This window comes from Anser anser, assembly GCF_964211835.1.
Source record: "Anser anser genome assembly, chromosome: 2".
Taxonomy (NCBI): domain Eukaryota; kingdom Metazoa; phylum Chordata; class Aves; order Anseriformes; family Anatidae; genus Anser; species Anser anser.
This window is the reverse complement of record NC_139721.1, coordinates 157,015,169-157,039,443: the sequence shown is the minus strand read 5'-3', so window position 1 is coordinate 157,039,443 and position 24,275 is coordinate 157,015,169. Positions and strand designations below refer to the sequence as shown.

The window sequence follows — 24,275 nt, the reverse complement described above, 5'->3', positions numbered from 1 at the left end:
GTCGGTCATTCTGTATCCCAGAGCAGCTGATGAGGACTTTGCTTCTTCTCGGTCTAGGTGTGAACATGGACATGTTTTAGTTGATCACGGGTGTGAGGCTGTGTCCAGCTCAGTCCCAAATATACACTTGACGATCATCTTTCATAGTCGGCATCATTTTGCTGTCTAGAAGCTGCCAGTTCATAAATCAAGGTTTGCAGACTGGGAGGTGGGGAAGTCCATGAGGTATTGTGTTTGGTCTCTAGATAAGCAGCTGCCACTTTGCCTGTACAGCAAAGCCAATGGAGCTTTGATCCCCATGTACATTTCAGAGCAAGCGCTGTTAGTCGTGAGCCCACCGTCCAGGAGAAGTGAGGTAAAGGGTCTGGATTTAATGGAGCTTTTCATCAGAGAGAAGGATGCTGGAAGGAAAGGCAGCCACAGCTGCAAGAAAAAAAATAGTTAAAGCCTGCGAAGGTGTTAAGACTTGGTATTTAATTTCAGGCTACATAAAGGCATATTCTGGGAGGTGAATTTTTAAATGTAAAGGAAAGGTATGTGGATAAGGTTTGGGGTTCTGCCTTTTCTTGGTGTTTCCAGCCCAGATTCTGTGTTACCGTTTATATTGCAAAGCCGGTAAATTTTCAAGCAGACACACAAATCCAGAAATAAAAGGAATAGCTGGTCATGAACCTGCCGCCCACATACATAGCCAGTGAGCCAGCTGGGTGCCAGCACTCCTCCCTCCCTTCCTGCTTCTCTGACTGTTGGCTCAGCCGTCATGACATGACTGAGACATTGCTGAAGTCCACGAGGCAGATTTCCCGGGCAGGGTTGGGAATGAACTCCAGAAAATGGTCTGGAGAGACCACCTTGGCTTCCAGAAGCTGTAGTGCTGGGATTCTGGTAGCTCCTGAGCATCATCAGGAAAAAGAGGTTTTATGACTCAAAATTGGTGCTTTGAGCTTTTTCAGATGAGCTGGTAGACAACATGGTTGTCAGAGGTGATGGACATCAGGTGAAATTCATACCTGAAGGTGAAAAGATTCTGTCTGGTGCTAGCTTGGGCTTTCAGACCTTCTGAGTATGTCTTGACACAGCTCATGGTGCAGCTACCTACTTGCACTTCTTGCATGGGAAAGCAGAGGATGAGCTGCTGGGCAAAGCCTGGGAGAGCTGGGATCCCTTCCTCCTGCTGGTGGAAGAGGCAAATAACTTCAGACCATTCTGCCGTTCATTCAGTTCATGCTGTGTTTGTCCAATGGTAAGCAGCAAAGTAATTGCATTTCGTGCCTCTGGGTGCTGCTGTCAAAGAATAAAAAATAGCAACAGGAATTTCTGGGGCTGGGCTTCCGTTCAGAAGCTCAAAAAGTTTGTACGCTCTTGAAAATCCCTCCCTGCCCTTCCTTCTCAGCTGGGTGTTTAACATTATGAGGGAACACTTGGTACCATGCCTAGTCCTCAGGATTAGTAATTTGCTTTGTTGTTTGTGTTAATCTAAAGCCCCTGGCTATGCAGCAAAAAGTCAGCCAAGTTCGCTTCTTGGAGAAGTCTGGGAGGAGGTCATTAATCTGGTGTGCGTAATGAAGCACTGCGCTCAGAAGGGTCATTATCTGCGCGCTGCCAGCCTGCCGTCCGGAAAGGACCAAGCCGCATTTACCCTGATGGCATCAGGTGTGCAGCTGGGAGGAAACCCCTGCAGCAGCCAGAGGAAATCTCGGAAAATGGCTCGCTGTCAGAAAGCAGTTTTCCTGCTGAAGTCTGCCCTCTCCTTTCCTCCCGGGATCTGCGGAGCTGCTGCCTTTTAGCAGTTTGCTCTCTGGAAGAGGTTGAGAGTAGATGGCTTCTGCCCCTGCTTTTGTCGGCGTAGGTTTATGGGAGATGTGGGTGTGCACTGGTGCTGCCCAGGAGTGGGTCACAGTCTGGGTCTAGAGGCTGCAAGATGCTTTTTTTATGCCTCTACCCAGGCCTCGATCTCTGAGCAGTTTATATTCTCTGTATCTGTTTCTACCAAATGCTTCCCCCACCCAGCCACCTGCTGAAACCAACCCAGGCTCTTTGGTTTCTTTTGCTGCTAATTTGCGGTAGTGCTTTTTTTCTTTTCTGTGCTGCAAGAGGTATAGCCTCATATAACCCAGCTTGGGAAGACTCCTGATAGCAGCTCCCTCCCATCCTCCCCATTCCCGTTTGTCTTGTGTCTCGTTTGCAATTGCCATTATTTCATCCCTCTGAGGCACCTACTGCTAAGGCTCCCCTCAGTGATGGATGCTGACAGACTGGATGCATAAATATTAAGAAAGGTGGAAAGAGCCAGAGTTGCAATTTCTGTGTGCAGAACGGCGGTGGAGATGCTGCTTTTAGAGCTGACCAACGCAACTGCAGTCTGGGCTCCTGACTAAAAAGCCTGTAGATGCAAGTTAGGCTCAAGTTCTGGCTGGGACTGGAGTTGTACATCTTGTGCCAGCGAGGCAGAGAAGCAAATATGCTGGTTATACTGGTGATTTTCACTGGACTTAGTTAGGGCTTCGTCAGGAGACTGATCTGGTCTCTAATTGTATCCTGTTCCTTGTCTAATTTTCGTTGCTGGTAGGGTGAGACAAATTTGTTCCTAGGTGGTCTTACAGATTCTCAGTTTCCTGCGTCTTGACGTGAAAAATCTGATGTGAACATAAGCCCCTGTGCATGGCCCTAGAAATGATTATGTTAGCTGTCAATCTGGTACATTATCCTTGCAGTGCAGTATCACAAGTCACCTGTCTACGTGACCACCTTAATAAATCAGCGTGTGACCGCCTGGAATTGCTAGAGGTTTGGTATTATCAGAAAGCCTGATGGCAATATTCAGATACTGAAGGAACAAGAAAGTCTTGATTAACGCTGAGTTAGCTGTCTCTTCTCTAATGCTGTTTCCAGTTCAACGGATGTCTTGATAATACTGTTTGGTCTGAAGGCCATAGACTTATTGATGGTCACAGATCAAAATACCATCACTTCCAATAAATTATGCTGCCCTATTTCTGTTAAGAAGTACACCAAGGAGCAACATCTGTAAAAGCAAGGGGAAAATCTGAGCAGTCTTAACAATGAATCATAGTGCTGCTACCCAGAGCGAGAGTGAACATGACTGAAGTGCATTTCCAGAAGTGAAATTTGAGGAATGCAAATTTGAGGCTGGCAGTGGTTCTGTGTTGTGGACCCCACAGCACAGTGAGGATGGTGTTGTTTTTGGAGGATCCCAAATTCAAACTTTCCTTGCCTACATCTCCTTCTGCAGACCTCTTTGGCCATTTATCCCACCTTGGATCATGTATAGTTTCGGGAATTTGAGGATAAATAGATCAGGAGTATTGCAAAAAGGCACTTAATGTTTTTCTTACATCTCAGGATAATAATGCCAGAAGTTTGTGGTGGACCAAAATAATTTTAATGTTCACAGTGTCCCAAACATCATCTCTCTGTTATTACCTATGAGCGTGAGGCTGAGACTAGTGTGATCACACAAAGACCTCAATATCCCTGTAGACAATACAGCAAATTAATACTTTATATGATCAAGGTTTGGGAATGTACAACAATCCTCATTTTGCTAGGACTGATCTCTCAGACCAGCATGGAGTATGTCAGAGATCTTGTCACTTTTCCAAGGTTTTCACCTTGTCAGTACTCACTGTCTGTAGGCAAAGGGAGGCTCACCAATCTAGCATTTTCCAAAAATACTAACTTTCACTTACACAAAATGTGCAAATTACCTTCCTTCATTTAAAACTCATAGACTGTAGTATATTTTTGTAGTAGGAAACAGATTGGAGGACATCTTGTTTCAGAGCATGCAAAAAACTAACCAAAAGTCCAGAATCACTCACTTCTGTCCATTTACTACCAAGGAAACATAAAAGCAGCTGTTTGCACGGTCCAGGTATTTCCTTAAGATGAAAACTTTTGCTCTGTGACAACCTATGAGCATCCATTAAAGCACAGATTGTGGAGCAGAGCAGATTGTGTGGTTCTGCCCATCTGCACATCGGATACCCATGCTTACTTTTTAGTAAGAGCAAGGAGCTGGATGTAATGTCATGCAGTCATAATTCTTGGCAGTTGCTATAGTTCATATGTTTATAGGAAGCTGAAGCTTTGGAGCATTTATCAGATCTCTTTACACTTCCTGCATTAGTGCTTGGGAGTTTTTTTTTTTTTTTTGCTGAGCTCTCGGGCTGCCGAAGCCCTCTTTGGCAGGGAAAGAGCCATGTGTCCAGTGGAATGTTTTGTGGAGGAATGACTGTGCTGAAAAAAAAAAAAAGGAGAACAAGTCCAGAAGCACCTTCCTGGACAATGCATGTTTGTAAATTTAGATTTTTTTAAGGAGTTTTGAGGATAGAGAACAACTCTCTCTTTAGAGTTTGGTGTGAAACAGAAATGGTACCTATGAGATGATGGACTCTCCCTTGGAGGGGAGGAGGGTTGTGGCAGACTGACCTGGCAGCAGGCAGCACTTTCAGCCTTCTGAAAATGGACAGCAATGAACTCAGCTGTCAGCCTTGGGATGTCATTTAGGGGCTGGACTGAGGCTTGGAGCCACAGCTTGCAATGGAGGACAGGCATTATACAGCATCTAGAGCCAGGGCAGAGCTTCTAGCTGGGCAAAGCACATGCTGTCTCAGCCATGTGGACCTTAGCAGAAGGCTTTAGAGGTGCCGTGTGTGTACCTCCACCACCAGTCTTGCTGTCTGTGTTGTGGCATGGTGGCACAGTTCAGCATCCCTGGGCACCCAAGCAGGCGTGTGCTGCCAACCATAAAAAGAGGGCAATGTTTCTTGCTGTGCCCAGCCAAAGGAGAAGGGATAATCCCAGAGGTTCTCAGCTCTTGGTATGGGCCATGGGGGCTGCAGGGAAAATGATTTTCCTGGCTTTCCTGGGACAGCCTGTACATGCAAAGGGTTGGGCTCCCTATTTTCTTCCTTTCCCGTTCCTTCCATCTCAGTTTAGGAGGTACGAGGGAAGTAACAGAGGGTGCTCCAAGCTTCCCCACTCCTATGACCCCGTCACCCTGAATGATCCAAGCAGGGCTGGGGTTTGCCCTTAGGATAGTCATACGGTATAAAATTTCTTCTAGGATGAAATTCCTTCTTTTAATAAAAGCCCCATTTAAATAATCAAAGTCCTGGCGATGAGATGCAACTGGCTTGTTTGCCCAAGAGAGTGTTTCAGAATACTTTTACCCAACAGTTGGTCTGAGATCAAAAAGACTTGGCATTGCACTGTTTCCTGGATAACACGCCATCATTATTTATTAATCTGAATCAAAGTGCTTGATGTTTTCATGTGATCAGTTAGAGCCTTATCGTCTGCCTCCTATTTTTTTTTTAATTTGTTGTGTTTCAAGAAAGTTTTGAAGCTGTTGCAGTGGGAAATCCATAGCTTAAGTGGCAGCTTGCTCATCTTTTATTTATTTTTGTAATACTCCCATTGTTCCTTATTCAAACCTCCAAAAGATCCTTGTCCTCACTTAAAAGTTTTATGCTTGGATGGTAGCCTAAAGGTGACTTTTAAAAAGAAAAGCATGTTTTCCTTTGTTTGAGTAGATATTGTCCCATTTGTTGCTTTCTGATTTAAAGAAATGTCTCTTGTAAGGTCAAAACCAAGTAATTTTAAAATACATTTTTGTATTAGGATCAAAACGACTACGTTAAGTTCCCACATTTTTTTTTTATATATACTTTGCAAACACAATCAGAGCGATGTCAAGTCAGTGGGTGAACCAGCAATGGGATGTGATTAGGCTGATTTCTGGCCTGTTTCCATCATTCTTGGAGAGAAAGTGTTTTTTATTTCCTCATGGAAAAATGTGATTTTCTATGAGAAATCTGCTCCCTTTTCATTTTGGAGGCTTCTTTGTTATACAAAGAAATTTGTATCTCAAAGTAGATGCTCTTTACTAAAATGCTGCTCTTATTGGAAAGGCATTTTTCTATAGAAATAGAACTTCAATAGGAAATTTGCAGTCAGCTGTTACATACAGCAGGCAACACTGCTCCCCCTTCCTCTCAAAAGGGTGCTTTCGTACAGAGCCTGCACTTCTGCATAGCCATGCCAGTGTTGTGGTTTTATAAGCACGTTTTCCTGACTCCTGTTTTTGTATTAAACATCCTCACAAAGAGGGATGATGATTAATTGGAAACTACAGAGGAAACTATAAAATCAATTGCTCTCAAAGAACTGTGTAATGTAGAAACTAAACTAATTAAAAAAAAAAGAACAGAGAAATATATGTCTATTCTCCCTCCTTATTCAGTTATATGAGTCTTAGCTGTTACATGCAAGATTTTTCTGAAACAGAATTGTAACCCTTATACTTTGTCTAATTGGTGCTCAGCTACACATTATCTGTGAACATACCAAACAATATTAAAAAAACAGAAAAGCCAAAAACTCTCTTGATGGACTTATTCTGACCATTTATACTGCAAGAAGGCCTGATCCTCAAGCTGATTGTGCTTCTTTATAAAATTAATCCACAAGATTTTCTGCTCATAAATAACTGTGAAATGATTGAACTTTAAAACATAAGACTTCTCATGTGCTAAACCTCACGGAAGAATAATCTCCTGATAAATTTAGTTTTAAAGCAACGGAAGCATAGATGATTGCAATTCTATTTTTAGACATGCGCAGTAAACCATTTCCATTCGGTTTATAGTAATGTTAGTTTAACTTGGAGCCTCCAAACGAAGAGGGAGATGTGGGAACGTGCAAGAGCAGCAAGGGTCAGTGTGGCAAGCAGTCCTGGCGCTGGGCTTGGAGGCAATTTTGGGAAGGGGATGGTCACAGATTGCAGGCAGGGAGGAGGCAGTTAGAGAGCCACGAGATGGCCAGAGCTGCTGGTGGCATGGCCATATCAGAAAGACTGGAAGACCTGAGCATATATCTCTGCTACCAACCTGTACTAGCCAGCACAAAGCAAATTTAGACCGTCAGTTCTTGGGCTTATTGCAGTGTGTATTGGGGCAAATGGAGGCAGTGTCAGGAGCTCTAGGTTTGTGCTATCAGACCATACTGAAATAACGTGTAGAAGTAGATTAGCTGTGTTGACCACATGGAGATGTGCTTCTGCCTCAAATCTGTAAGGAGAAATAAGTTAAGATAAGCAGCAGAACTCTGTCCTGGACGATCTAATTCTTGTTAGCCACTGTAAGAGTAAATGTTAAGTATGTGAAGTGGGATTTCCCATTACTTTCTTAAAGTGAATCTTCAATTGAATTTAGGTTCACCTGGGAATATTATAAATTGTAAAAATTGAGAGGATCAGTAATGCTTTTAATGGTCTGATTTTTCAAACTGAATGTTCTTGCTTGTTTGTAAGGATTGGCTTAGAGATTTTCTTGTGTTTTGTGACAGCATTTTTTGAGGTTCTCTTAGCTAGCTCCATCGTTTTGGGATGGAAAAGGGAGGTAGGAGAAGTCATGTTGTAGCCCAAGCTGCAGTTCAGAGCTGCAGTCTGGTCTGCTAGGACCATTTTTTCCAGGATGTCTTCTTTATCTTCTTCGCAACTCATTGACTTGGAGATCAAGTGAGAAGAATGATTTCCATAAATGATGGTTACTAGTTTGAGGTCTCTAGACAGTGTGAGAATCCTGAAGAAATGAACAAGGGCCATCTGAACCACCATCCAAATTTGTATTTTTTATTTCCCCACTTAAATTTCTCTCTTCTCTGGCCAGCAGTAGAGATGGGCTGGAGAGAATGACAATCCAAGACAGCTTTTCAGTAGTTAGCTGTCCTGGTTCCAGTTAGGACAGAGTTAAGTAGCTCATAGTAGCTGGTAGGGTGCTATGTTTTGGATTAGGATGAGAAGAGCGCTGATAACATGCTGATGTTTTAATTGTTGCAGAGCAGTGTTTACACCAGGCCAAGGACTTTTCGGCTTCTCGCTCTGTCCTGCCAGCGAGCAGGCTGGGGGTGCAGCAGGAGCTGGGAGGGGACAGACCCAGGACAGCTGACCCAAACTGGCCAAAGGGGTATTCCATACCATCTGACGTCATGCTAAACAATATATAGGGGTGGCTGGCCGGGGTGGGGGGGCCGGCTGCTCGGGAATAGGCTGGGCATCGGTCAGCGGGTGGTGAGCAATTGCATTGTGCATCACTTGTTTTCTTACACATTATTATTGTTAATACTATTACCATTATCACTATTATTATTATTATTGTTATTATTATTTTCCTGTCTTAATAAACTGTCTTTATCTCAACTCACAGGCTTCACTTTCCCGTTTCTCTCCCCCATCCCAGAGAGGGAGGGGGGAGGGTGAGCGAACGGCTGTGTGGTGTTTAGCTGCCAGCCGGGTTAAACCACAACATTAGCACTACAAGTTTAGTCAATATTTTTGGAATGGAAATAGAGTCAGGGAAGCATATTTTGGAGCCAGGCTAAACACAGTTATGTGGAAAGAGGATCTGTGCTGTAATGCTTGTTCTGCTTTTAAAATCACTATATGCTTTGGCATAATCTGTAAGACAAGCCCAAGAGTGGCACAGGAGATTGTCTGGAAACTGGGAAACACTTTTCAACTGTTTTGGGTTGTTTCTTCACGGCCTCTAGGAGTCCTGGATGCCACTAGTAGGTATGTCATTCTACTTTAAGAAATATTAGTTCAAAACAACTTTTGTCCACAGAGATGCACAATCCAGGTCTCCACCACCCCTTTAGTCTGCAGAAGTAAAATACAAGGTGGACTATCTTTTCCAGATGCCCGAGTCAAATGGTGTGTCTGGGAGAATTGCGCTCAGCTGAGTGAACGTTTCTGGGAACAGCATGTTTGTCATTGGCTAATTAAGTGTAGGCAGTTTGTTGGAGCTGAATATCTATACTGAATGTGGTAAAATAATAGTGGGCATTGAAAAACTGTTGTAGAAGTGAAAACTGAGGTAGACGTGTTGGAGTTTGCCATCTGCAGGAGTGGAACAGCCCCATGCTCTGCTCCTTTTTCACCATGCAAGTAGAAGTTGCTGGTCCCTTTTTTCCAAGAAGAGTCAAGCAGAAGAAAATCTAACACACAACACACACCTTGAATCGTATTCCATAGTGGTCAGAATTTGGGGGAGATGGATTTCCGTCCAGATGCCCTTGCTCTGTCAGAGAAAAGCAGATTGCCAGCATAGACACTGAGTTCACAGGTACCTATCTATATGTCAATACCTAAATTTAGGTGTCCTAATCAACAAATTGAATCATCGGTATCTTCGCTGCGGTCTAGTCTGGTTTATCTCACTAAAGTAGACATGTAAAACAGGAGAGATGACTCATGTCCTGACAGTGTCTACTTCTCCCTGAATGTCTGACATCCTGCATTTCTTTGGTTTGGCCAGTCAATTCCATTGCATCAGAGAAGATAGATTCATTCTGTTCTATGTATGAGGCTATTTCATATGAGTTACATGTCCAGCGCATATATTTACAGCCAAAAACTTCTGTAATACATTATTTGTCCTGTCCAAGCTGAGAAACTGTACTGCAGGATGGATGAAGATAGAGATGAATGTATAGAGGAGTAGGCTGTACTTAAATTACTAGGCTCTTACATGGCCAAATAAAAACTAAGAGCCAGACAAAATCAGCCATTTTCTTGTCAATTTTTTATTTTTAGTAAACATCATCTCAAGAAAGGAAAAATAAATGAATCTGAATGTTCAAGCCATGAAATCACTTCTGTATCACTGCAGGATCGCATCAGAGCAGGTGCTATTATACCTAATAGCAATAATGTCCCTTGAGGGCTCCTACATTGCCAGCATTCATATAGTAAGGTAGGGCTCTGGCACGGAAGCTGACCTGCACATAGGAGGGGATTAGAATCAAGATATTGGCTGATCACTTGGTGCATTTATAACTGATGTTATGAATATTATTTTTTTTAAATAGTGTTGTTTTCTTTTTCTTTTAGAAAGTGCAAACAAGGTCCCAAATTATGGAGCTAGTGCATTTTCCATTTAGAAAATGTCCTGCCATACCATCATCAGATGTTACTCTTTCACAGGCCACTTGATGTCTTATTTTCTGTTTTACTCATTGACTGTTTGGTCTTATAAGCTAAATTAAGCAAGAAGCCACAACAGGGGGTTGCAATACTAGGCCACTATTGTATGCTTCCAGTGCATTGTGCCTCAGGCCCAACTGAGTATTACCAACCACTCAAGCATGCATCGTTGACACATAAATGCATATTTGGATGTAGCTTGTTAGTAAATGCAATGTCCCCAGCAGTTTTATTTGGATGATTATATTATTGCTAATTAACAGAAAATGTCATGACTTTTGGAAAATAATTGTTTGTGCAATGTGTTATTTACTCTGTAAAATTATTCTATGTAAAAAAGATGAGGAAATTATACAGAGGAGAAGGGGAAAGTGGGATATTCAAGAGAGTCATGGGGTTCTCAGTAGTGTGAGTCTCATTGACATTAGTGGGACATAGCCAAAATCACTCCTGGTAATGTGACTCACTCATATACCTCTAAAATCATCTGTGTTCGCCACTTGTTAGATGCCCTCCTTCATTTGCTCAGATGCACTTTAGGTTTTGGTTAGTGTCAGGAGAAATAAAGTTTAATTCAGCTAACCTGCCAGGAAAATATAGTAGCTAGAAGGCGGCAATCTTGGTGCTAGTGTTAAAGGCTACAAGGTATTAAAACAGAAACAATGAAAAATCCCTGGCTTCTCGGCATCCTTGCTTTGTCCACCTCATTTACATAATGGTTTAGAGCATTATGTAATTCAAATCAAATAGCTGTCAGTAGGCACCAGCTTCCATTGCATCTTTTCCACGAAGCTGCACTGAGTCGCTGAAGTAACCGTATCTGAAAGGAATGACAGAAATGAAATAATTCTGTCTCTCAGACGCCAGGGATCTGACCCACCACCTATTGCAGTCAAACAAAATATTCCCTTTGGCTGATGTGAGGCAAGGATTGCACCCTCAGCACCAGGGTAAGCTCTTAACTATGATTCCTAAACTTGGCAACCAAACACAGGCAGTTTTCAATGGCAAACAAGCAGAATATCCCTCCTCTTTAGACAGCAGTAATTCTCTTTCTGTCTCTTGGTGGGGGAAATCTCTTCCCTTCCATCACATTTGAAGATCCACTGGCTTTATCCAAACAGTACTGTCAAATTTATAGGGTACTAAATAATGAATCAAATCTTCAATATACCCCAGTAAGCAGCAAATAGCCTCTCCCTGATGGTGTTCCAGTTCAATTTCATGGGTCTCTATTTCCATTGCTGAAAAAGATAATATTGCCAGTGCACTTCTACATCTGCGCCTTTCGATTTTTCTATTCTCTGTCTTGTTGCAAAATGCACTGAAAAGGCCTGCCTGTTGTTGGGGCACCATTAGCACCCAACACCATCCAAACCCATAGGGACATAGGTACCCTGCACCCTTGTCCAAGGGAACCTACTAGAACAGACAGAAACGCATTGCAGGAGATTAAGGAGAATAAGATAGCTGTGCCAAAATCACTCAGGGTTGGTGCAAATGTCACTTGAGGGTTATTTCTAAGTGCTGTGGACAGGGAGAGGTTTGTGGAAGGGTTATGTTGGTTTGGGATAAAGTAGGTGGGGGGGTGAGTTCGTTTTCTTGGCTGATGAATAAGAAAGGGAATGAGGTGGAGAAAGATGGGAAGCTGGGTGTACCGTAGGTATGTGTGTGGATGGAGTCTGGTAAAGGTTAGCGGTCACGGAGCAAAGTGCTGCTGATGCTGCAGATGGAGGAGTACTTCGCAGGACCTGCTGTCCGACCTCTTCTCTGCTGGATGTGAGAAAGGGACTTGCCACCTCCCGTAGCTTAACTTTGTGTGCTTTGGGTCTGTCTCTACTAGCCTTTCACATCTAGTGTTTTCTTGACCCTTCATCTCATCCTCTTTTTGTTCCTCTCACCTGAAAGAAGGAAAACATATATTGCACCATTTACTCTTAAAAATGGGTTTTAAGTTCAGTTATTGTATCATGTTTGTCTCAGTTCAGTGCTAAAACTGCAAGAGGCCCTGGCTTTGCTTGCAGTTTTATCCATCTTTTTTAATGTAGACATGCCGATTCTGGTGATGGTTTCTGTAAGTCTGTTGGTTTTTCCTGCTGATGAGTGTCTCTCCATAACTTAGAAGGGAGTGAATCAGTGATGCCTTATAAGCTTGTGTTAATACATCAGATAGCCCAGCTCTTCAGCTGTGGCTCCCCCTCTTCTAAAAGCATACAGAAAAGCTTTTGGTGGCCAGCCTAAAGCCTGCCTTCTTAAAGCAGTATAACTACCCCATAATGGCTTCAGAATATATTTTAATAGCTGTTTTACAACTTCCTATATCCGTTAGAACGTCTTTACAAAACACTCTGTGAATAAAATGGACCTGATTTGATATATTTTATTCATGGGAGCATTCAAAGCACCTAATGGTGTGAGTAGTGTATATTATATTTGGCATAACATGGAGCTCTCCGGTAGATTTCTTATTTCTTGTTCAAAAGTTACTGACTGTATCCTTAGCTGAAAACATTTGGCTTGCTTGGTAGCTCTTCTGCAAGCTCTGTTGGTTCAGAGTAGCAAAGGAGAAATCTTCTCCTGGATCTGAAGACTGACTAGTTTCTAGTAAAATAACTCTGAGGGCAATCTCTAGTTAATTAAAATAGGTATGAAAACCTGTTGGGTGCAGAGAATTACAATTTTCTGCAAAATATAGAGATGTGCACTGATAACTATCTTATGCTGTTTCCCTCTTGTTTATTTCTGTCATTCAGTCGCAGCATAATTTAAAACAAAAACACCTGCAAAGAAAGCAGAATATTTTTAGCTCACTAAAAATATGTATTTTATCATAAGAGAAGACTTAGTGCCAGCACTTAATTCTTGGCATAACATTTGTCATCCCCAAATACAACATCGGGATGAAATCTTCTGAATTAATTTCCTTTTAGCACATGTTAGCTTGCTGAAGACTTTATCTTATCAATAAGTCATTGGTAATGTCAGAATGTCATGATTCTGATGAGTGAGATGCCAGCAAAACTCATTAAACTGGATTTAAAAGTAGATACAGCACAGGCAGAGCTGGTTGTGACAAATGGCGTGTGGGTCGGTAACTCTGAGATTTCACTTCGGACATTTTGTGTTTATTTCTGCCCTCGGTCTGCACGCTTGGTGAACAAACAAGGCTCGTTTTAGGAAATGTGTGCGTTATGCGATGTCATATCAACCTGCAGGCTTGCTTCGTGACGCGGGCAGCAGGAGGAACTCTGTCTCACAGCTCCTCCTGCGTCACTCTGGGGCTCGTCTCAGTGCTCGGCTTTTCCTGGGAGATCTCCTTCCAGTGCTAAGAACACAGCAGCCGTTTCCGTCAGATTGTTGTGGAATGTCAAACCTTTCTGTTGCAGGCCAGCCATGGGAGCCTGCCTGGTCTTCGGCAGGTGTTGATGTCCCCAGACTCTCTTCTACGTTTGGCAGCATCCCCTTTCTCACCTTTGGCTCCAAGTTCACCCAACGGGATGTTTCTGAGCAGTGCTCTCTTTAAAGACAGCATATCTATCCAAATATTCCTGGTCCTAGTAGATTGTTTCCTTAGCTGCTGTGACTTCCCAGGGATGGGTTGAGCTGTGCTCATTTACACCAGCTGGAGATGAGGCTCTTTATATACGTTAGGAACGTGTACCGCAAGAAACCGTTGTGTACGGTCTTGACAAAATTATGCCTGTTGGAAAAAAAAAATAAACCAAATATCAGTTTAAGCAGAAGTAATGAGTGCGCTGTGCAAAAGTTCAAGGGCTGTCTTATTCAGTTCCCCCTTGTTTTGTTGTGAGCACACAGGCCTTCAGAATGTGTATGAGCAGCGGCTGAAATGTTTCAGTAAAAATTTCAGTAAAAAGAATTTCCTGTGACACCTCCTAGCTGAGGTGCATGAAGTGAGGTATAAATATAAGCAAAGTAAGTCTCCTAAGGTTGTCTGTTGACGGTCAGTAAAATTACGAAGTCGCCTAGGCTCCTGTAGGCTCTTAATCTTTATGTAGAAGTTCTTTATTTGATCTTAATTAGAAACAAGAATTCTCCATGAAGCCATTACATGCTTCATGGTTGGAATAAAATTTTCATGTGGTCCCATATCACCTTGCAGTCTTAGATACGGTAATGTTTGTGTGTGCATGCGTGTAAATTTATGCATAAGAATCTGTGAATCTAGGCCAGTGACATTATATTAGATGTGTCATTGCATCGTTCCTTATTTCCCTAGCCTATTATTCTCATGTTTTGTAGTGCTCTGTAGGTCAAAGAAAAATGCCAAACAGATTATATGGAGAAGAGGTTAAAAAAAAAAAAAGATGTCAGCGCTGTATGCAGCCTCAAACACTTGAAGGGAAACCATCCTCGTGATTGTTTTTGTTACCACAGCAGTTGAGAACACAAAGTCTACATTTAGTCACAAACATTTTGTAAACAAAGGAGAATTTTGAAGTCTTGTTTGTTATTGTGTAAGATTTATGTCTGGCAGAATCACGGTGGAGACATACTTGCCCCCATGTGCTATCATCCTTCTCCACAGCCAGTAGTAGCTTTTTGGTTATCATCACTGAATTCAGAAGGGTTGTATGAATAAAAGCCTACTTGAGATGAGCATGTCTGATGGCATCCAGTCTTCATTCTGTGAATGTCACTTTCACTCTGTTGGTCTTCAAGTTTGGCTCCTTTATTATTATGGCTCCCAAGCGTGTGAAATACACATGTGTACGTCCTTTATAGCCTGTGTGCCAGGCAAGCAATCCAGAGCCATCATGCACATTTGAGGTGAAAGCAAGACAGGTCTTTGAAGTCAGTATTCTTCCAGGTGTAGTGGACGGCAAGGACCTCAGTGTCTGCTTCCCCCAGTGCACGGGGGACCTTGCTACCAGTTTGTGTCGGTGTCTCAAGCCATGGGAAGTGATTGTCAGGCACTCGGGTGGTGATCTGAGTCTGCAGACCCCACGCGAGAACAGGAGGGCAGGCAGCTGGAGGTGAGCAGGACCACTTTCCTTGTATCCCGTTGCCCAAGTGGCTTTTTGGGTGCTGGTCAACCATCCGTAGGGAGCCAAGGTAAAGCTTGTAGGGCATGTATGTCTTCTTTGGAGAACGTGGAAGGTCTTCTGAGCTGGGATGACTAAAGCCGACAAGAGTAAGGCTAAAGCTATTGTGGAAACTGGCATTTATCTTACTGAGTAAATACAGATGCTAACAATATCTTTGTACTGTTCCCACTTCTTGCCATGTCATAGAAAATATGCATCTTGGGGCTTTATTTTCTTATGCACATTTTGTTTACATAAGCAGTACATTTTTATCAGCACGAACCGATGTTAACTGAATTTAACAAAGACAAAGCAAGAAGGAAATGTTCATTCTGTGCATGGTGATATCACAGAAACAATGTGTTTTGAAGCCTTGTACTTCAAAAATATGCCTGAGAGGAATGGAAAAATCCAGGCTCATATTGTAAAAATGTGAGTCACAACAGCTATTATCTATTAAGAAGTGGCATTCCAGCTCTTTGATTCAGTCATTAATGATTTCTTTTTTAAGTAGTGGTGCTTTCTTACCCTTTTAAGAAACATCTGCACTAACCCTGGCTATTTGTGTTCGCAATTCATAGATTCAAAGAAATTAGACATAGAAAGGACCTATGAAATCATCTTGTCCATTTCCTGAAAGCATATGAAATTGAAAAAAGAATTATACTAAATATATATGTTAAAATGTAGATACTTTGACTTACGTACAATATGAAGACAAATATGACGATTTTTAGGTTGTAAGCATGCTAAATGATGTAACTTATTTTCTTTATAGTAAAAATAAACAGAAGTGTAGCAAAAGCTTTCACAAAGTTTGTGGAGCATTTTCTACTTTTTTCCCAACAAGCTAACTTTCTGGAATTTGCATTTAATATTCAAAAGATCTGGTTTCAAGTAGTTTGAAGGTGGTTTTTTTTTTTTTTTTTAGTTTTATATTTTAATGAGAGAGCTCTGAACAGAAAGATTTTTTTTTTTTTTAAAACAGTAATTAAAACTTCTGTTTTTGATATGGTTTTGGGCAATTTTATCTCCCTCGCAATTCCCTATCCTATTTTTTTATTATTTTTAAAATTATTTTTGACAAGTTTTATTGCCAGAATAGTTTCTTGTAGGAAGTCTTTAGGGAGCGCTGGGAAGGATGCTGAATATTCTGGTGAATAATCTTTTTTTTTTTTGCGATTAAGCAACACCCATGAAAACAGCGGCACTTATCAGAGGCGTTCCACACATTCTCTTATTATCTCAATAAGCACTCAGTGTTCCTCATGCTATATGACCATGCCTCCACCTCTGCTGTATGGAGAAGGGGCTGCAGAAGGGGCTGGGCTGAGGCAGGCTAGCAGAAACACCCCAGCATGACGCAGCTCATGAAGCATGAGCAGGGCCATGCACAAGTTCACCACTAGTGTGATTTTCATTCCTTTCCTCCAGAATAGCACAGCTCCTTGTCAGAAGAGGGCTGTTGGGGTTAATTCTCCACTTCCTCCAGTCTTAGACTATTAACACCTCCGTACAAAGACTCAAGATACTCCAGTGACTTAATAACCTCCTGCTCTGATAATTTCTATGTAAAGAAGAGTACATATAAAGCTACCACTAGGTTTCCAGTAACCATTGTATATCTAAATGTTGGAGGATGTCGTCTGGCCCGTGATCCAAAGCACTAGAAGCAGGTAGATGGTCAAGCACCTGCAGGTGTATGGGGGAATTAGCTTTGGTTTGCCATGTGGTTACAAGGCTGTACAAGCTCAGGGCAGCCACAAAGTCGAGGGGCAGGTTGAGCTCATGCCCAGGGCATTGTAGGCTATCTTGTATTGACATGAGTGCTACGTAAAGAGAGACGTGCACAAGATCAGATCATGGGTTCCTCCAGGGCAGTAGCCTAGGGATAGAGTAAAAATAGGGAAAGCGTATGTAGTCTTCCTTGCACGTAGCCAGGTTCTGCAGCTAAGGGTTTTTCTCAGTAAGAGGCAGTGTCTTTGTGTTTAAAACCATTAATGGAACTTTTGCTCATGGATTTGTCTTGTGGCTTTGTGAATCCTTTTTTTTTTTTTGGCTTGTTTTTGTTGTTTTTGTTTGTTTGTTTTTGACATTTACATCAGCCGGTGTAAACAAGTTTCATGTGGCTCCCTTGTTTGCTTCAAACCTGCTGCTCTGCAAATTCATTCAACATTTCTCCATCCTTGTATTACGAGAAAAAGGGAACGGTCATTCAGTACTCACCATCTTGACAGCTCCAATGATGATCTGGACTCGCCTGGCAGCCCTCAGTAATCTTCTGTCTGGTTTAGAGGCCTGGTCTGTTCCTTCCCAGAAGTACCGATCGGCCAATGATCTTTGTTGTCCCCTTCAGCAGTGAGACAAGTCAAGAAACAAAAATCAAAAGGACAAAATACCTGAGAGTCCTCTGGCCACCTGTACTGATGTCATTTATAGAAAGTGAAATTCTATTTGCTTACACTGGTGCTGAGTCACAAAGCCGTGCGCATAAGAAAACCCAATTTGTGGGAAAGCTTCTAATTTCCTGTTTTTCAGGAAGAAGGGGATAAAAAAATGATGTGGGGGTAGAGGGGAAAGGAGTAAAGAGAATAGCTAAATAAAGAAGAATGTCAGAATACCCAAAATACAGGAAAGGCTAATTTATTTTAGACTTACTTGTTGAAGCAAGTAGTAATGCAGAGTATAATGTACAAACTCCCGTAAATCATTCCTGTATGATAGTCTGTGATCAATGACAATTTAATGAATTCATTTTTAAATGAAGTCAGAATAGGAAAAACAGTAGTTGTTTGAAAGAGTACTTTACTCAAATAAATTGAGTCAATAAATATGCTATTTGTCATGCAGAGTCCAGTTAAAGTCTTGTTTGCTAACAAAAGTGCTGTCATCACAGAACCTAATAGAAGCAAACTATCTGGAACTATCCACTATAAATAGACAAATACTGTCTGAAAGCAGAAGACAACAATTGCAGCTGAACAAAGAATTGTAGCCTGCACACACTGATGAATGCAGTAGGGTAGCCCACCTCAAAATCTACAATTTTTTTTGTCAGTTGCATGTATTCTGATGATTCTGATGCAGTATGAATGCTCTGGTGGTATTCAAAAAAAAAAAAAAAAAAAAGGAAAGAAGTCGTGTTTCTTCTATGAACAGTGTTCTAATTGTTACATAGTAAGGGTTTTTCTTGCTAGAAAAAAATGCCATTTAAGTCACTATTAAATTGCAAAATACAGCTTCAGTGAGCTTGAATGGATTTGTGCAGGCTACTAGAAAGGGGATAAGCTTCATCCCTTTTCAAACAGTAGTTTTACATTAATTTTCACAGCTATGCATGTTGTTTAGTGCAGATACAAGAGGACTTTTTGTTCTGCTGTGATTTTCACACTTGCACTTTTTTCATGTAAGCTGAAGAGTTGTGACACTTCTCACTCATTTTTACTCTGTCGTGGATTGGAAGTGTTAACACTGAAGCACCCTTAACCCAAGATGGTTAAACCTCACGGTTCTGGGTTAGATGTTCAAACTGGTGTTGGATACAAGCAGCGTGATTTTCGGATGACATGAAAGGGGTTTTTCAGCATCTCAGAAGTTTGGAGTGCTCTCATGAAGGTTCCAGGGCTTTGCCAGGCACATTTGGGCTTCTAGCATCCTTTGGATTGTAGGGTGTGGAGGGGCAGAAAATACTCAGAAGTCCTGCCATATATCTTGAAGATGGTATTTTCTATACCCAAAGGAAAATAAATGCTGAAAAAATACATTGCAGAAGCCTAAGACAGAGATTATGAAGAATTTTGGTGGGATTTAAGAATCTGAACTTGACCCTTCTCTTTTTAAATTTGGAATAGAACAGCTGGGGCATTTTTAGAGTTCGCATCATGTGGTCTGAGATCGGTGGATTTAAATCTGCCCTGCAGTCATCTTAGGCACATTGTTCATCCACTCCCAGAGCTGCATTTTCAGAAATGAGTTAGGAATCCAATCCCTGTGACTTTCAGTGAAACTTAAGCTTGTATGAATCTAAATTAGTCCTTAGATGTGACTGAAGCTCCCAAGTGACTTAAAAACTTATGAATAGGCCACAGTGTATCTACAAAGTCTTTTTAGCTTTGATCACAGAGTGATTGCTAATTGCAATAACACTTTCAATCATTTCTGGTTTCCTTGACGTTCTACTGACCACATAAAAATAGATGAAGAGTTTCCTGGTAATCAATAACCTACAAGTTATTGTTTGGTTTGTGTGTTTGTTTTTCATTCTGATGGCTTTGCTCTTCTTGCTTTGCTGCTGTCAGTAATCTTTGGTCCTTCTCATTTCAGCTCTTTCCACTACTAGGAGTAAAGACCAGTATAGACAAAGCAGGATGAAAAGATGGCTGACTTCTTGTTACCACCGGGTACTAACAGCTTCCACCGGTTCACACCTGAATCCTTGGCTGCTATTGAGAAACGAATTGCAGAGAAGCTTGCAAGGAATGCGAAGCAGGAGTACAGAGAGCAGCTGGGTGAAGAAGAAAAACCTCAGCCTCAGTTTGATTTGCAAGCTTGCAAGAAGCTGCCCGATATCTATGGGACTGTTCCTCCAGAGCTCATTGGGGAGCCATTGGAGGATCTTGACCCCTTCTACAATGATCGCAAGGTGAGCATCAGCAAGATGTTCTGCTTCTTAGCTTATGCTAAACCATAAAAACATTCTGTTTTGAGGGCTCTGGTTTTCATCTTTCTACAGTCAGTAAAAATATTTTTTCCAGATTTAAGGGTCAAAGTTTCGTCGAGTAGGACTCCCAGAAAACATCTAAGCAGCAGCACAAAGAGGGACACAAAAGAATCAGAAATTGGGTGTTTTCAGATGACAATGACTATGAATCTACAGAGACTGAAAAAAGTAGAGCAGTAGCTGCGTTAAATGAACCCGGAGGTTTTTATCTACCACATCTTGACATCTTCATGAGACTCAACTCTTCACACTAAGTTTACCACTTAGGCCCACTAATGTTAAGGGTTTCTGTGTGACTTAAGCCTTGTGCTAGCACTCTTCACACGATAGGCAGGCTGTTCTGGAAGGCAGTGGTTCCTTTCCTGCTGAGGAATCGGTCAACTCCATTTAAGATGACCAAAACAGAGCTGAAGGGATGTGTAGGCAGTGCTGGCACTTTGAAGAACAGTATGCTTCATCCCAAAGGGAGAATCACCTGATGAAGAATCACGTGTAGGCTGGACCAAAGCCACAATAGTGCAAACAGCATCTGTCAAAAGGCTGTTGACAGCAGAGCTGGGCTGGCTGCTTACTACAGTTCGTTCCCCTTTCCAAACATTTTGCAACAAAGAGGACAAAATAAGGCTTGGAAGCACAGTGTAATTTTAGGCAGCTTCCACGTCTTTCAGGTGTTGATGTTCTTGCTTTGGGGCTATGCTATTTCCTGTAAACAGTGGATTAATATGACCGCGATGCTACTTCTATTAAAGTGGTGTAGAAACAACTACAGAATAAAAGTTAAATAGACAAAGAGAAATAGATTACTTACCTGGAAGGGCCAGAATTAACTTACAGGTGTTTATGGCTGTGTTGTTCCTGCTACCACCAGGCGCAAGCAGCAGGATATAGATTTGCAGTGATAGGATCATGAAGGTCTTAGATTCAAGGTGGGTATGTTGCTTAAGAGTTCATCTACTGAGTGGCCTGATCCTGTCTCTGAGTACTAGTCCCTCTATATATGGTTGGGCATCTTCAGAGCTCTGAAATTGGGCCAGCATCCATTTCACCTTTGCTTTGGATTCATGGTAATTCACATGCCTGGTTTCCTCCACCCATATTAATGTGAATAGAGTGACAGTGCCTCATTGCCTGGCTTAGATCGTGCTGTGGAGCTGTGCCTCACGTAGCTTCTCACTTGAAAGATGAGACGAGAAACATTGTCTGGGAGCAACAAGGTGTGCAAGGTAGGGAAGATGGAGTAACAACATAGCAGAAGAGTATCATGAAAGTCTCTCCACTGCCTTTTAGTCTCCAGGTCATCTTTCGTTTTAAAATATCTCTTTGCAGCCCCAAGATGGAGTGATGGCACAGGATCCTGTAAGCAGTGAAGGAATAAAATTGGGATATTGCAAGAAGACAGGCAAGGGTTCTACTAGGAGGGACTTGGAAGAAGCTTCCATGAGTGAAAAGGAATTTGGGATCTTGGGAGGGAGTGAGGAAGGAATCTGGGATATTGGCAGGAATTTCCTGATGGGATGTGAGCTGGGACAAGCTGGGCATAGGTGCAAGTGATGAATGTTCTTATTCTCTATTTTGTTTTCCAGACATTTGTAGTACTGAACAAAGGGAAGACAATCTTTCGATTTAGTGCCACTCCTGCCTTGTATATACTTAGTCCTTTCCATCCAATCAGAAGAGCAGCAATTAAAATTTTGGTACATTCATATCCTTTCTGGTGATTTCCCTCCTGGTGTGTTATATGATATTATTTTTAAACACAGATGTGTGGAACCCAGAAAATGTTTGATTTCATTAAGCTGTTTTAAAACTTGTGTTCGGATTTGCTTGCACAAGCAGAATCGCACTTGGATTTTTGGTCTGTTTTATTTTATATTGGTATGTGAGCTATGAATATGATTATATAATGCTACTGGCAGACAATGTGAACTGTACTGGAGAGTTTGATGAAATTGCTTGGGTTCAAAAGGCAAGAAAGGCCTTCCAATGACTATGAAGGAGTCATACTGGCTACAGTACCTCGGAAAGGAAAGGAACAAGGAAGCTGGAGCTTGCCCAGGAAAATGTATGCTGAAAGAGAGTTTTGCCACTATGCACTTAAGCAGCCTTTCCCATGAGACTCTGTGATACCATATACAGACACAATTTAATTTTGAACTGCCTCAGAATTATTTATTTATTTTTGTCCTGAAAGACAACATTTTAAAACTTGTTTTGTTGTTTTGTCAGTTTGGTTATTGCAACTTACTACCCAGCTAGTAATGAAAGCAGAGGCTGGCCTGCTGGAGCTTTCAATGGAAGGGTGATGGCTAATTTCCCCTAGCTCTAGATATGGGGTCATGCAAGATGACTGCACAGGTTTTTTTTTGTTATTTTTTGTTATTTTTTATTTTATTTTATTTTATTTTATTTTATTTTATTTTATTTTATTTTATTTTATTTATTTTATTTTATTTATTTTATTTATTTATTTAGCACAGCCACAGAAACATTATATTCTGATATAGTCACATCTCTTGGAAGACCAGACTGAGCTGAATGCTCAGCTTGCATGCTTTGTGTGAACATTACTAAAAACACACCCTTTTTTATGAGTTTCCTTCTTTTTCTACAGTGCACATGGGGCACCTAGCAATGATAATTCAAAGACTTCACGTACTGATTGCGTGACGTTTTATTAATGGGAATCCCTCTGCTGCAATGCCCCTGTACACCAGAGAGAAACAATACTAAGCAGATAGCATCTTAGAATCATTGGTTTATTATCAAATTTCGAGGGGAAAAACAAGGAAAGAAACCAGATTCCCAGTGAACCATGCAGTAAGAAAAAAAAAAAAGAAAAAGATGTGAGAATATAGATGTTCTAACGAGAAGAAAAATACGTAAAGCTTCTAGTAACAATAATTATATGAAAAAAAAAATGAGTATGCGATATCATCCAAGATGTTATGAAGAAAATGCATAGGATTTTCCAGAGGCACTGGCTCATGGATCAGGTTATACCTGCAAGCAGTGCAGCCCATGTTGCTGTATACCCAGAGCCCAACAGTGTTTATTAGGTACAGTTACATCAGCACCGCCTTGCTGAGGTTAATTGAGGTCAGTGGATTTGCACAGCTATGGCTAAGAGAAGAATTTCGAAATTGAGCTTCTTAGAAAAAGTGTGTATGTGTAAATATTGGCTCCAGCTTTGGAGGCCTGTTCTGTCTTCTCACTTTCTTTCACGCAGGCTGGGAAGCCAAGGGGTCCCAGATATGTGTAACGCACAGGAACTACACGCAGTCAACTAAAAGATAACTATGCAAGCAATCCTTATCACATTACTCCCAAGGATAAAGAGCACGGAGGAGTGAATTTCAAAGACATGACAGGAGCAGAAATACAGTCAGATAAGGAGTGTAAAGTTTCAGGAGTGGAAGGCTGCAATGCTAACAGTATTTTGGTTCCAGAAAGAGCCAAGTTATCACCTTTTGTTGATAATGTCAGACAATCCAACAGCTCAGCCTTCAGCCAGCACAGGCAGGAGGCCGCAGCTCTGGTCCCAGTGAAACAGCAGTGAAGTCCCTGCATTAGGCACGGTGTTGTTTTCTGTCAATAAAGGCCTTTCGCATCATCCTGAAACACAAAGGGCAATTGGCTGAGCAGGAAGTCAATATCCCAGGCAGAAAGGAGCCTGAATCTGCAAGTACTCAAGCAGATAATATCACAGACATGAATCTGGGAACCGGATCTGTTGTCTTGCGTGAGGGTAATCAAGCAAGCTTTATTTTCCCTGGGGCAAAAGTCAAAAAAGAGCATTAACAAATGGTACCCTGTCACGTAAGTGTCTGAAGCAACATCTTTTGCAGATGCCATATTTCCATTTCTAGGCACCAAATGTAGCTCGAAGGCCAACAGTAGAACAGAAGAGAGAGGACAGAGTAAAATCATCCTGTACAGAAGCAGTGGGGGTGACATTGCTTGGTTAAGTACCTTTGTATGGAGTTGTCCTTCTGAGACTTCAGGCAAGATAGATCCTGTATGCTCACAGCTCATCCAACCAAGCATGGTTAGTCTAGTCATTCAGAAATACACCCTTCCAGGGGAAGGTATCCACAGGCTGGCAGCCTCCTAGTGATGTAAATGAATTCAATTAACAACATACCCCTAAGCCTCTTCTAGGTATCTCTCTTCCTCTTCAGAGTCTAGGAGGCCTCGTGAAAGGACCACAGTCCAGATGGCTGCCAGAACAAGGCCCTGGCCCATTTCTGTCACAGAGGACATGGGGACTGTAGGTCTGCATCCCTTTGGTCTATATCGAATGCAGAACAGAAGGAATAGATGAGCACTTTTTGCCTTCTTCATCATTATTGGCCATTAACATCTTTATTTACTATCTCATCCTATTAATAAGATTAAACCACTGCTAGCATTTCATTTATGCTGTGTGCTTAAAAGGCTCTTCTTAGTTTTTCTCGCCTGCAAGCTAAAAACTGTTCTGTGCTATCCCTGGTTTCTCCAAGCA

The 24,275-nt window shown here is 41.7% G+C and overlaps 1 protein-coding gene across 5 annotated transcripts in view; it reads left to right on the top strand.

Annotated features, from left to right (window-relative positions):
* LOC310894974 (sodium channel protein type 5 subunit alpha-like) overlaps nucleotides 1-24,275 on the top strand; it is a 209,339-nt gene that overhangs the window by 20,588 nt on the left and 164,476 nt on the right. For 4 of the 5 annotated variants that reach the window (XM_083825713.1, XM_083825712.1, XM_083825716.1 and 1 more), the window contains 2 exons: nucleotides 19,378-19,696; nucleotides 21,358-21,468. In XM_083825713.1, coding sequence (XP_083681839.1) covers nucleotides 19,430-19,696; nucleotides 21,358-21,468 — 378 coding nt within the window. In that variant the 5' untranslated portion in view covers nucleotides 19,378-19,429. Of the gene's footprint in view, nucleotides 1-19,377; nucleotides 19,697-21,357; nucleotides 21,489-24,275 lie in introns of all 5 variants that reach the window. The other variant, XM_083825715.1, reaches the window with a different exon arrangement.